Source organism: Camelus bactrianus, chromosome 31, assembly GCF_048773025.1.
Source record: "Camelus bactrianus isolate YW-2024 breed Bactrian camel chromosome 31, ASM4877302v1, whole genome shotgun sequence".
NCBI lineage: Eukaryota > Metazoa > Chordata > Mammalia > Artiodactyla > Camelidae > Camelus > Camelus bactrianus.
The window spans coordinates 13,494,150-13,506,373 of record NC_133569.1 but is presented as its reverse complement, the minus strand read 5'-3'; the positions used below and the strand labels follow the sequence as shown (position 1 = coordinate 13,506,373).

The 12,224-nt window shown below is 43.7% G+C and overlaps 1 protein-coding gene across 1 annotated transcript; it reads left to right on the top strand.

Annotated features, from left to right (window-relative positions):
• The first annotated feature begins 9,479 nt into the window (after positions 1–9,479).
• Positions 9,480–11,966, top strand: HMGB2 (high mobility group box 2). Its single transcript, XM_074355504.1, has 5 exons — positions 9,480–9,639; positions 10,006–10,209; positions 10,427–10,572; positions 10,655–10,829; positions 11,417–11,966. Exons 2-5 carry the CDS (start codon positions 10,060–10,062, stop codon positions 11,576–11,578), a joined length of 633 nt encoding a protein of 210 aa, XP_074211605.1. The 5' UTR covers positions 9,480–9,639; positions 10,006–10,059; the 3' UTR covers positions 11,579–11,966.
• Positions 11,967–12,224: the final 258 nt, after the last annotated feature.

The following is a 12,224-nucleotide window of genomic DNA, read 5'->3' as shown; positions in this document are numbered from 1 at the left end:
ATAGAAAACAAACTTACAGTTACCAAAGAAGAAAGGGGGGAGGGATGGATAAATTAGGAGTTTGGGATTAGCAGATACAAACTACAATGTATAAATTAAACAACAAAGACTTACTGTATATAGCACAGGTAACTATATTCAACATCCTGTAATAAAGCATAATGGAAGAGATTATGAAAAAGAATATATATAAAACCGACACTATGCTGTACACCAGAAACTAACACAACATTGTTATCAACTATACTTCAATCTTTAAAAGCATTTTAAGAAAAGAAGGAAAGAAGGAATGGCTTTTGGGTAGGTGGTTACCAGTTATCTGCAATGGTCTAGATTTAAGAAGAATAATAGAAGGAATAGAACAGGACCATGTTACTCAAAATTCTTGAAAAATGAAAAATTCTTTCAGAGTTAGCAGAAGTGAGTTACTGATCTTAATGACAGTTTAAAAATAATTCCACCTTTTCTAAACATAAAGGGAATATGTTCAGGTATTAAATAAACTGACAGATTCACTCAGTAAATATCTGAGCCTATGACGTATGTATAGCACTGTGCTAAGCCGTAGGAGAGATAAAAAACATGATACACATTCCCTGACTTCAAGGAACTTGGAAACAATAATTCTTTGTATTACAGTTTCTACTTCATAAAACTCTTTCACAGGCATTATTTCCTTTGAAATCATATCAACTCTGCACACAGGAGAATTTTATCTGATGAAGCAATCAGGCACAGTAGACCCTGCAGATCCCGGCCTGCAGCTCTCTGGCCTTTACCACTGCCAGTGTCCTCAGGCTGCTTTCCAGCTGCCAGGATCCCTATCTCTGCCTGAGGACTTTCTCCCACGAAGGGAAAGCAGGGCAGTTTGGAAGCGCCTAGGAGTTCCCAAGCACGCATCCCAGCAGCTCCCACCCAGGGACTGACGGGCTTTGTTGCCTAGATACCCCGGCTCTCCTGCCCGCAGGTGGGTAACTTTGAGGCCTGGGTTTCAGACACTCTCCCAGCATTTTCCCGTGGGATTATGTTCCAGGCACTCCCAGTGGTAGCTGGCTCGATAAGGCGCACTTTATTTACTGCCTTCCCTTCTTTGTCTCACTTCCCCACCTCCCACTGGTGTTTCCTGAACCCTCCAGATAAACTACCTGCACTCAGATCTCTGTCTCAGGATTATAGTGGGCTTTCCACTCGGTTACTTCCCCAGTAATACTTCCCCACCCCTCAGCTAAAGTGCTTGGTCTAGTGGCTGGAGACATGATTCAAGCCAAGCCAGCTGGAACCCTTCCCAGGGAATTTTGTTCAATCTGACATAGGGAGAAAGGAGCTCTCTTCCCTCTTTTCTGTTCTTTTCCCCCATCCCTATCACTGTATTTTCAGTAGAGTGCTTGGCATACAGTAAAAACTTGCTAAATATTTATAGAATATTTAAGGAATCCAATTCCTACAATTTCTTTGCTGCTGATCAACACTAATGATCAGACATTCATTCTGGAATGTCTGAAGTGCTGTGTGACGGTGTATCAGTGCCACAGCGGAGGGCGGTGGTGACAGCAGGACTCAGGAACCAGACTGCTGGGACAAGCTCTGCCACTTGCCAGTAGTTTGGCTGTGTTGGTTGTTCGCCTCTCAGCTCCTCTCCTTCTCCTCTCTCCTCTGGATGGCCAGGGTTCTGGGACCCTAAAAGACAAGTGCAGACTCCCTTGCCAGTGGGTCTCCAGGTTGGTTCTGCGGAAGGGAGGGGAGGAGGCGGGAGGAGGATGGAGGGCACGCTTCCTTTCTTCGGGCTCCCGCAGCCTCAGCAGCCCCGCGCTCCTCCCCTCCGGCTGCGGGAACGCGCCATTCGAAGGCTGCCAGCCCTGCAACAGTTAAGTTCCCCAAACCTCGGACGCAGACACCTGTGGGCTTTGGCTAACAGTACTTTCTCGTTTCCCCAGTGCAGGGACCCTGGCTTTTCTCGCTGTAGTCTCTGGACAGCCATACTTCTCCGTTTGCTCCTGCAGTCCTTCTGTAAGGACTCCCTCTATAATAAGAGAGGTAATAACATTCCTCCTGAAATACCCAAAGTGGTTTTCTTTTCTTGACTGGATACTGACCAATATTGCTGACCTTGGGCAAGTAACTTACTTCTTGCCTCAGCGACTTCCTCTGTAAAATGAAGATAACAGTACTATTTCTATCTCATTGACATGATTAGGAAGATTAAATATATTTTTAAGGAATATTAAATATTTTTAAGCAACTCAGAACAGTGGCTAGCACAAAGCAGGCACTATGTTTGTTAAATATATGATAGTGTATCATATTCTGTTGCTCAATACATACGGCGTTAGTCATAAATTTTATAAATTTTAATGTCCCTCTGCATACACCCCTCACTCCGTGCAACCTGCCCCGTGATCCTCCCTTATCATTACTGCTTGTAACTATCACTCCCTATCCCTTATCATTACTGCTTGTCACTATCACTCCCTATCTGTGTCGTCTATCTTCTCCTTTGCTCACTTCTTCCATCATAAATCCGCATGTATGTTTTCTCAGTGTCTTTTTTTCTCATTTGCTTTAGACATAATACAGGCATTTTGGAGGCCCACAGGTTTAGTTTTAGGACACTGCCGTGTTGAGAGGGGTGTGCAGGTTGGGAAGCTGCACTGGCACAGGAAGACTGGCATTAGAACCTGAAAGTGAATCCAGACTCCTGGAAGTGGGACACCAGGAACCTCGTGCAGGAGAAAGGACTGAGAAATACAGATCCTTTTGGTTAAATCCTGTCCACATTAAGACTATTTTACATTTGTATGAAGTTATCTCACTGACTTCTGTTCCAAGATTTTGAGAATAGACTTGCTTTTGATTTCCTACTCAGCAGGGAGAGCGGACTCTGATCCTAGGTTACATTTCCTCCATTCTCAAGATCCTTGAGACCAACATCCAGCCCTCCCCCCAACAACAACAACAACAACAACAAAAAACCCCAAAAATGTAGGAATGAGATAGGCCTTGAGGTTACTGAATAGAGAGAATACTTCTGTGTCTGTACAAAGGTTGGATCATTGTCCAGAGAACTGGTTACAGAAATTCCTAGACCACTTCAGTTTTTATTGTCCTTTTAACTTTCAGCTTGTCCTAGTGAGCACAGATTAAATACTTCTTCTTTTTTTTTTTAACTAATTAGTCCAACTTCAAGTATGCATAAGTGACTTTTTAGTCTAACTAGAATTCTAGACTTTAAATTTAGATGGATATTTTTAAAAGCACATCTGAATATCTCATATTGTTTGTGAACATATTTTTAAGGACTGTCAAACTACTATGTATAGTAACAAAATTATTTAGGGGGCAAAGTTGTAAATATGTCACCTTTATATTTATGAGTATTTACATCAGAATTTACAATTTTTAGTCATTACCAAACTTAAAACTATCATTGGCTAGATACAAGATCAGTATAGTATTAATATATCACAAATTTACTCTAACTGGATATACCTACAAAAGAGTACATAAAAATTATTCTCCAAAAAAATTATAAAAGAATTATTTTCCTCCTGTATGAAAGCAATAGATATTCCGCTAAGTATGAGCCAAATTAACAATGCTATTATGCAATTCAATAGCTGCTGACTCTCTTAACTACTATTTCCTAAAATAGAAGAGTAGTATTCATTTCCTCTCAAACGATCTTCTATTTTCATAGTGTATTCTGCAACTCTCATTGTTAAAGTTTAAATTGTTCTTGACTTTTTTGAATTCAGCAAGTGGGAAAATAAGTCATTGGCCTTTAAAAAAAACAGCTTTACTGAGGTATAATTTATATATCATAAATAAATTTACCCATTGTAAGCGTACAGTTAAATGGCTTTTAGATAATTTACACAATTGTGCAACTATCACCACAGTCCAGTTTCAGAGCATTTCTATCACCTGAGAAAGTTCTGTTGTGCCTCCCTGCTGCCAGACCAGCACCCACCTTCAGCCCTAGGGCACCCACTCTTCTGCTTTCTGTGTCTATACATATATTTGCCTTTTCTAGAAATTTCATGGAATCATACAATATGTTGTCTTTTGTGTCTGGCTTCTTTGACTTAGCATAATGTCTTTAAGGGTTCATCCCTGTTACAGCTTGTATCAGCGTTTGTTCCTTTTTCCCCCTGGATTCCTTTTTATTGATGAATAATACTCCAGTGAATGGCTATACCACTGCTTTGTTTACTCATTCATCACTCAGTGGACACTGGGATTGTTTCTAGTTTTTGACTATTACAAGTAAAGCTGCTATAGGGGGAAGGGTGTAGCTCAGTGGAAGAGCACCTGCATAGCATGCACAAGGTCCTGGGTTCAATTCCCAGTACTTCCATTAAAAAGTTTTTTTTTTTTTTTAAGGAAAAAAATTAAAAGGAGGGGGTACAGCTCAGTGGTAGAGCATATGCTTAGCATGCATGAGGTCCTGGGTTCAATCCCCAGTACCTCCATTAAAAATAAATAAACCTAATTACTTCCCCCACCCTCCCCCAAAAACCAAATAAGCAAAAAATAACAAGCTGCTATAAACATTCATATACAAGTTATTGTTGTGGATGTACGTTTTTCCTTTCTCTTGATTAGATCCTAGGAGTGGAATTGCTGCATAAAATATATGTTTAAATCTTAAGAAACTGCCAAAATGTTTTCCATACTATACTATTTTACATTCCTACCAGTGACACATGTGTTTCAATTTTTCCACATCTTCACCAACACTTTCTATTTTCTGTCTTTTTGGTGATAGCCATTCTAGGGGGTGTGAAGTTGTTTCTTCCTATGGTTTTAATTTGCATCTCCTAATGATTAATGATGTTAAACATATTTTCATACTTTTAGTAGCTATGTGTCCTTGGCTTTTTAGCAGAGCCTTATTTAAGACCTGGTACCCTACATATAGGAGGATGAATTTTTGCACACGCTCATATCTACATATGCATGTAGGTAAGTGTGTACATACATATACCTGTGTCATCAGTGCCCCGAAGTACAGCATGCTAAGCATATTATAGCTTAATACACGTTATAACTTATCATTTACTAAATAAAAGACCCTTATAATTTAACTCCATTTAGTTCTCCTATCTTTTGTGCTATTGTTAGAGTCTACTTCCACATGTTACAAAAACCCACAAGAAGTTATTATTCTGTTTTAAACAAGTAATACTTTTTAAAAATTTACATAATCACCCTCGTCTGTGTTCTCTCCTCCTGAAGATTTAGGGTCGTTTTCCTAAAGCAGGGCTGCAGGCAATGCATTCTCAGATTTTTTTTGTCTGAAAACATCTTTATTTTGCCTTAATTCTTAAAAGCTGTTTCTCTGGATATAGAACTTGAGGTTAGCAGTTTTTTGGTTTTTTTTTTCCCGCCTTAAGGAATTTAAAGATGTCATTCTATGGTCTTCTGGATTTCAGAGTTCTGTTGAAGAGTCAGCATTCAGACGTTTTGTTGCTTTTCAAAATTTACCGTCTTTTTCCTCTAGTTCCTGAGATTCCCTCTGTCTTTAGTTTTCACATTTTTTATTATGATGTGCTCCAGACGGTCTCTTCTCTGAGAGAGGATCTGACCTTTGCTCTGTTCGGCAGAACCAACCCCTGGAGTAAGTGGAAGGATAAGGGGTTGATTATCTCAGTCCAATGAGGGACTGAGCTGTGTGTATCCAGACTGGGTTGTAAAGTCTTAGTAAGATCTAGTTCACATCTGGCTGTTCCTCAGACATTGTCACATGGACTTTTGATTGAGGTCTCGGCAGTCTGTCTCTTGAGCCCTGAAAGACTATGTAAGATTCATTTCTGCTCTTTTGGTGGACATTCAGTTCAAACTGATTCACAAAAATAGTTAACAGGTTTTTTGCTTGAAGAAAAACAAAATAACTTTGTTTTCTTATCACTCTTCATTGAAAATGCTAGCAGCAGAATGAGGTTTTTGTTTTTTCTTAACCTGCATTTTCATTCCTTCAAAAATTTACTGTTGACCAACATTATGAAACTGCCTCCCTGGAGTGAGTCCATTTAGGCCTCAGAGCCAGTGGTCTCCTCACACATGGATGTGCCTGTGTGATTAACACTTCAGTGTGCTGATCCTTCTCGTTGCCTTAAAACTTGAAAATATTAAACTCCAATGTAAGAGTCATCTTTCAGAAACTAATATGTGTATTAATATGTGTATAGAGCAATTGATGGCTTTTTGGTTTTTTTTGTAACTGTGCAACTTGAGAGAACAATAATTATTTTATATGCAACCCACCTTATGGAAAGTATACTTAATTTTGGCTAACTATATGAGTTAATCAATAAATAATAACTATTGAGAACTTATTCTTTACTGCTTTGTGTGTGTTGGGGGGTTTACAAAAAATGTATATGCTATTTTCTTTCCCTCAGGGTTTTCCAGTCTGGTTTAATGATTAGATTATGAAAAGTACAAAATTTTAGGCTAAGTGACTGAATACGTCATATGAGTTTCAACAGGTAGCACAACCCAGATCCTTTCTACACAGTCCTGCCAGGTTGACATTGCTGTAGATAAATTCAAGTTTATCTACAGAATAGGTATTTATACTTATAGCATAGGGGACCTACTTAAGAAACAGTTTAGCCTTAACTCATAATTAATTTATTGCTAAATATTTATGTTGTTACAATTTGTGAGATGGTGAACTCAGGAAAGGTTTGGCAGATAGAATTATATATTGGTATCATCTAGAGGGGAAAAACCTGGTAAGATCATCTTACTAGAAGACTAACATGACTAAGCAGTAATGGGTCATCTAAAGCTTGTTCTACATAGTTCATCACATTTGGGTAGCTAGAAACTCCTGCTTCATCATATACTGTTTTGAAGTAACTGGGTTCACACTTATTGGTAAGCAGCTTATTTCCTAGAACCATTATTTATCTTTAAGTTTTAATTATCTCTTGATCATCTAACAACTGCAAACATTAAAATATTTCCTCACATTATGATCACATATTCACATAATTATGGAATCATACAACTTAGAGATTATCCCACAAACGTCATTTTACAGTTTATCAATCAAAGGCCTAGAAATGTTAAGTGTACTATTCAAAATCACAGCCCTTGTTGAATTTTATACATCTTATGAAGAACAGAAACACTTTCCTCTTTATCATCTTTTAGGAAGATGCAGCATTCTAATACAATAAATTTTGAAAATTATTTTTAGAATATATGAAATTGATGTTTCTGAAGAGAAATGGCTTTAAAGTTGAGTACAATCTTTTTTTTTAGAAATACAATCTTATTTCCCCATTTAGAACCATAACAATATTAGAAACACAATGAGAAACACGTTTACTATTACCTCTTCACAGGACAATTCAGTTTCCTGATAAAGTCATAATAGTAATACTAATAACATAAGGACTATGCCAAGTAATTCAAAATAGTGAACTAGGTCTCTTGTATACTTAATCCAGTTTATCTGAATAGTTGCGATTGGATTTATTGGTGTGTTACCAGATTCTGTATATAGTTTCTTTAAAAAAATTGTTCTATAACCACAACTGTCAAGATCTCACGTAAATCTTATTTCACTTATGACTTCACTATGCATCTCAGTGTTACTTTTAGGTCAGGAAGTATAGCAGGAGAGTGAAGTCTTGGCATGGATGGTAAAAGTAGATTAAATATAGAAATGTTTTCCTGTTCTCTGCTGTGATGGAATAAAGAATGGAAATTGGTGTCAGCAGGGTTGGCTCCTTCTGAGGGTTGCAAGGGAAGGATCTATTCCAGGCTTTTCCTTTGCTTAGAGATGGCCACTTCTCCCTGTGTTTTTCCCATCATTCTCCCTGAATGTCTGTCTCTATATCCAAACGTACCTGTTTTACAAGGACACTAGTCATGATGGATTAGGGGCACACTTAGCTCCAGCATGACCTCGTCTTAACTAATTACATCTGCAATGGCCCTATTCTCAAATACGATCACAGTTACGGTTGTGCTCTAAAAGCACACAGAAATCCAAATTGGAAAAATAAATCATACTACATTATCCAAATAGCAACAAACAGGTCACTAAAGCATTACTTTTCCAGATTTATTTTAAAATTCAGTGGTATTAAGTCCATGCTTAATGTTGTGCAACTAATAGCCATTTCCGTTTTCAGAAATCTAGTTTTTATCAGTAAATCTAGATAGATAGCTGCTGGTACTGAGGTTCTCCCGAGTACGATCACTGTACACAAACCAAATAGAGGCACACAGTCTAACAAATGCCAGCGAACTTAACTGAGAAAAGACAGAATATTTGAAATCTGTTGAAACCAACTGTCAGTGTAACATGGGCCAACAGGAAAGAAAACAGCCCTCAAAATCAAACACAACACAGAAATAGCACACTAAGATGTCAGTCAACGTCCTCCCCTCGAGAAAAGCGACTTGCGACGCTAGGGAGCGTAAGTTAAGGTCGCTTGGGTGCGCTCTCAGCCGACCCAGAAACCCAGGTTCTTAACCGGGGCTCGGGGTCTTTAAGAGGCCGCAGTTCGGCGCGTGGATGCCAGGAGGGGCGGGGGCGGCGGCAGTCGCTGCTCTCCCGCGGGCCTCAAAGGGATCTTTGACAAGGAAAAGGTTTTAAAAACGACCACGGGGCAGGGCCCAGCCGGCTACCCGCGCGGTGACACTCCAGGGGGGAGGAGTCGCGAGGCCCCGAGCCCGGGGCCAGCGCTCACGGGCGGAGGGCGGGGCCCGGAAGACACCGCCTGCCCCCGCCCCGCCCTGCGGGCCTCCAGGTTTACCTCAGGAATTGACGGCCAAAGCGGGAGGGAGGAGGCGCCCCCTCACAGCTGGCGGTAGCCCCGCGGGCGGGAACGGCTGCCGGCCGCCCCTCCCGGGTGCCCCAGGTCCCCGCCACCGGCCTTCCTCGGTCCTACCCCAGCCGCCGCGCCCCTCGGCGGGGCTGGCCGTCGGCCGCAGCTCCTCAGCCTCCCCAGTTGTTACTCTCAGGACCCGGCAGCGACCGCCGCTCCGGGAGCCCGCGCTGCGGGCCGCGCAGGGGCGGGGGGCAGAGAGGCCCCGGGCCGCGGTCGGGGCCGGCAGGGCGCGCCGCCTCTGGCCCCTCAGCGGCCGCACACCGCGCGCCGCCGACCCATCTGAACAGCCCTGGGGCTCGCGACTCGGTATTTTTAAATCTGGCGGGGCTTTCCCCTCGGGCCAACCACTCCCCCCGCCTCCCGCCCCAGCCAGTCAGCGCCGGGCCCGCCATTTTTCAAACCCTTTTCCGGCCGCCAATCAGGATCCAGCAGCGCATTCCTCTCCTGACCGGTTCTAACGGGTCTGGGAGTTAACGACCCAGGCGACCCACCGAACCTGCTAGGCTGCGGCTTGGGGGACGGGCCCGGCGACACCCCGGCCAATCGGAAGCCGCCGTGGCGAGGGGGCGGGGCCTCTCCAGGTTTGAATAGTCACCAGAGCCAATCGGAGAGGCGGGGGTGTGGCCTGCTGTCCGGCTCGTCAAGTTGCCGTGGCGCGGAGAACTCTGCAAAACAAGAGGCGGAGGATTGCGTTAGCGACAAACCAGTTCACGCCGGAGCCTCAGGCAGGCAGCGTCGCAGTCGGACCCGCCTGCCGCGCGGGACCCTGAGGAAAAGCTACCGCCAGGCAAGCGGCTCCACCAGGCCTGGGGTCCGCGGCCGGCCGTCCGCCTTCCCTCAAGGACGGCCGCGGGCGCCGCGGCCCTCAGGGTTCGCCAGGCGGGTGGGGTCCGGGGTGCGGGCCGGGCTGCGGCGGCGGGGGCTCGGCTGGGCCCGGCTCGGGGGCCATTTGGACGCGGGGGCGCGAGGCGGCGGCGGCAGCTTCGGGCGGGGCCCGCGGCCTGGAAGCCGGAGGCTCCCCCGTGAGGAAGGGCCCCCCCCTCGGGCCGAGCGGGCGGGCGCGGGCGGCGGGGCCCGGGGGCGGGCGGCGCGGGTTTGGGCGGGAAGCCGCCCCGCCCCGCCCGCCAGCGCCCGGCCGCGCTCTGCCCGCCAGGTGGACGGCGCCGCCAGCACCGGCACCAGCACCAGCACCGGCACCGGCACCAGCATGGGGAAGGGCGACCCCAACAAGCCGAGGGGCAAGATGTCCTCGTACGCCTTCTTCGTGCAGACCTGCCGCGAGGAGCACAAGAAGAAGCACCCCGACTCCTCGGTCAACTTCGCCGAGTTCTCCAAGAAGTGCTCCGAGAGATGGAAGGTGGGCGCGGGCGCGGGGCTCTCCGCGGGCAGGTGGCCGTGACTGTGACCCTCCCTCCCCGGCGGACTCGCCCTCGGGCTTTATTCCTTGAGCGTTTTAGGCCGAGGCAAAGTGCTGACAACGAAGAAAAACGTGGCCCCTAGCTGATCTCGCTCGTTCGGGGGTGTGCGAAGCAGACGGTCCTGCTGCATGCTTACTGCCCCGTCTCTGCCCACAGACCATGTCTGCCAAGGAAAAGTCCAAGTTTGAAGACATGGCCAAGAGTGACAAGGCTCGATATGACCGGGAGATGAAAAATTACGTTCCTCCCAAAGGTGACAAGAAGGGAAAGAAAAAAGACCCCAATGCTCCCAAAAGGCCTCCGTAAGTTTTAAGACCATTCTCATTGCCCTCCCCTCCGCGACTTTTCATTCCGTTTATTAAAACAACTGTTCCTTCCTTTCAGATCTGCCTTCTTCCTGTTTTGCTCTGAACATCGCCCAAAGATCAAAAGTGAACACCCTGGCTTATCCATTGGGGATACGGCAAAAAAATTGGGCGAAATGTGGTCTGAGCAGTCAGCCAAAGATAAACAGCCGTACGAACAGAAAGCAGCTAAGCTAAAGGAGAAATACGAAAAGGTTTGTTGTCTTACTTCTTTAACGTGGTTTTTAAAAGTCAAGGTTAAAATTAGGTAGATTATCTTCTAAATGAGTATGTTAGAAATAGGTGTCAACGGTAGAAAGTTGGGAACTTGGTACGGTTTTGTGTTAATGGTTGTCAGCTATGTTTTGAAAAGGTCTAATGAGAATTGTACACTTAAGCAACACAAGCTGATTGAAACCTTTCTTTTGACTGAAACCCAAGTTTGTAGCACTGGTAGGTTGTTGCATTTGGACTCATTTGTAGTTCTGTGGGTCTCTTAGTTGAAAATGGAGGGCTAAGAGTATTTTATGTAGATGTTTTTAAAATGTGCAATTAGGGAGGGGGCAGGCTAGATGAGGTAAACACAAGGTAGTGAAAGTGCTGACATGGATCTCATTTTACATCTGTAGCTTTCTAAGGTCTAGAGGGCGCAAATGCTGTCAAAACCGAGTTAGACTCTGAATACCTTTTTGGACAGTCATCAGGGTTATTGGTCAATTATCTTAGATTGTTTACAACTTAGTGGTTTCACAGTTGAGTAATGACACCGGATGCTGATTTTATTTTTTTGACAATTTTTCAGGATATTGCTGCATACCGCGCCAAGGGCAAGAGTGAAGCGGGAAAGAAGGGCCCTGGCAGGCCAACAGGCTCCAAGAAGAAGAATGAACCAGAAGATGAGGAGGAAGAGGAAGAGGAGGAAGAGGAAGAAGATGAGGAGGAAGAGGATGAAGATGAGGAATAAAGGGCTACCCTGTAATGCCGTGTGTGGAGTGTGCGTGTGTGCTCAGGCGATTGTTTTGCTAAGAATGTGAATTCAAGTGCAGCTCAATATTAGCTTCAGTATAAAAACTGTACAGATTTTTGTATAGCTGATAAGATTCTTTGTAGAGAAAATACTTTTTTAAAAATGCAGGTTGTAGCTTTTTGAGGGGCTACTACATACAGTTAGATTTAAAAGCTTCTGATGTTGAATGTTTCTAAATATTTAATGGTTTCTTTAATTTCTTGACTTGTGTATGGTAGCACAGCAAACTTGTAGGAATTAGTTATCAGTAGTAAGTTTTGGGTTTTCTAGAATGTTGCATTTTGGTTTTTTTAAAAAAAATTTTGTAATAAAATTATGTATATTATTTCTATTGTCTTTGTCTTGTCTGTTAAGTTAGCTTTTACTTTAAAAAACATGGTCTGGAACCATGTCAAATTTTTTTGTATTTCTGCCTAATGGTTCTTAGACATGACTGACTTAGAATGGTTGAAAGTCAGAGAAGCCCATATTGTTCATATTTACAAAGTATTCTTTAAAAATCAGATCTGGAATTTAATGAACTTCAAAAACTTACGCAGTTTTATAAAGTAAGTTTTGTTCTTGACATTTATGTTCATTCATT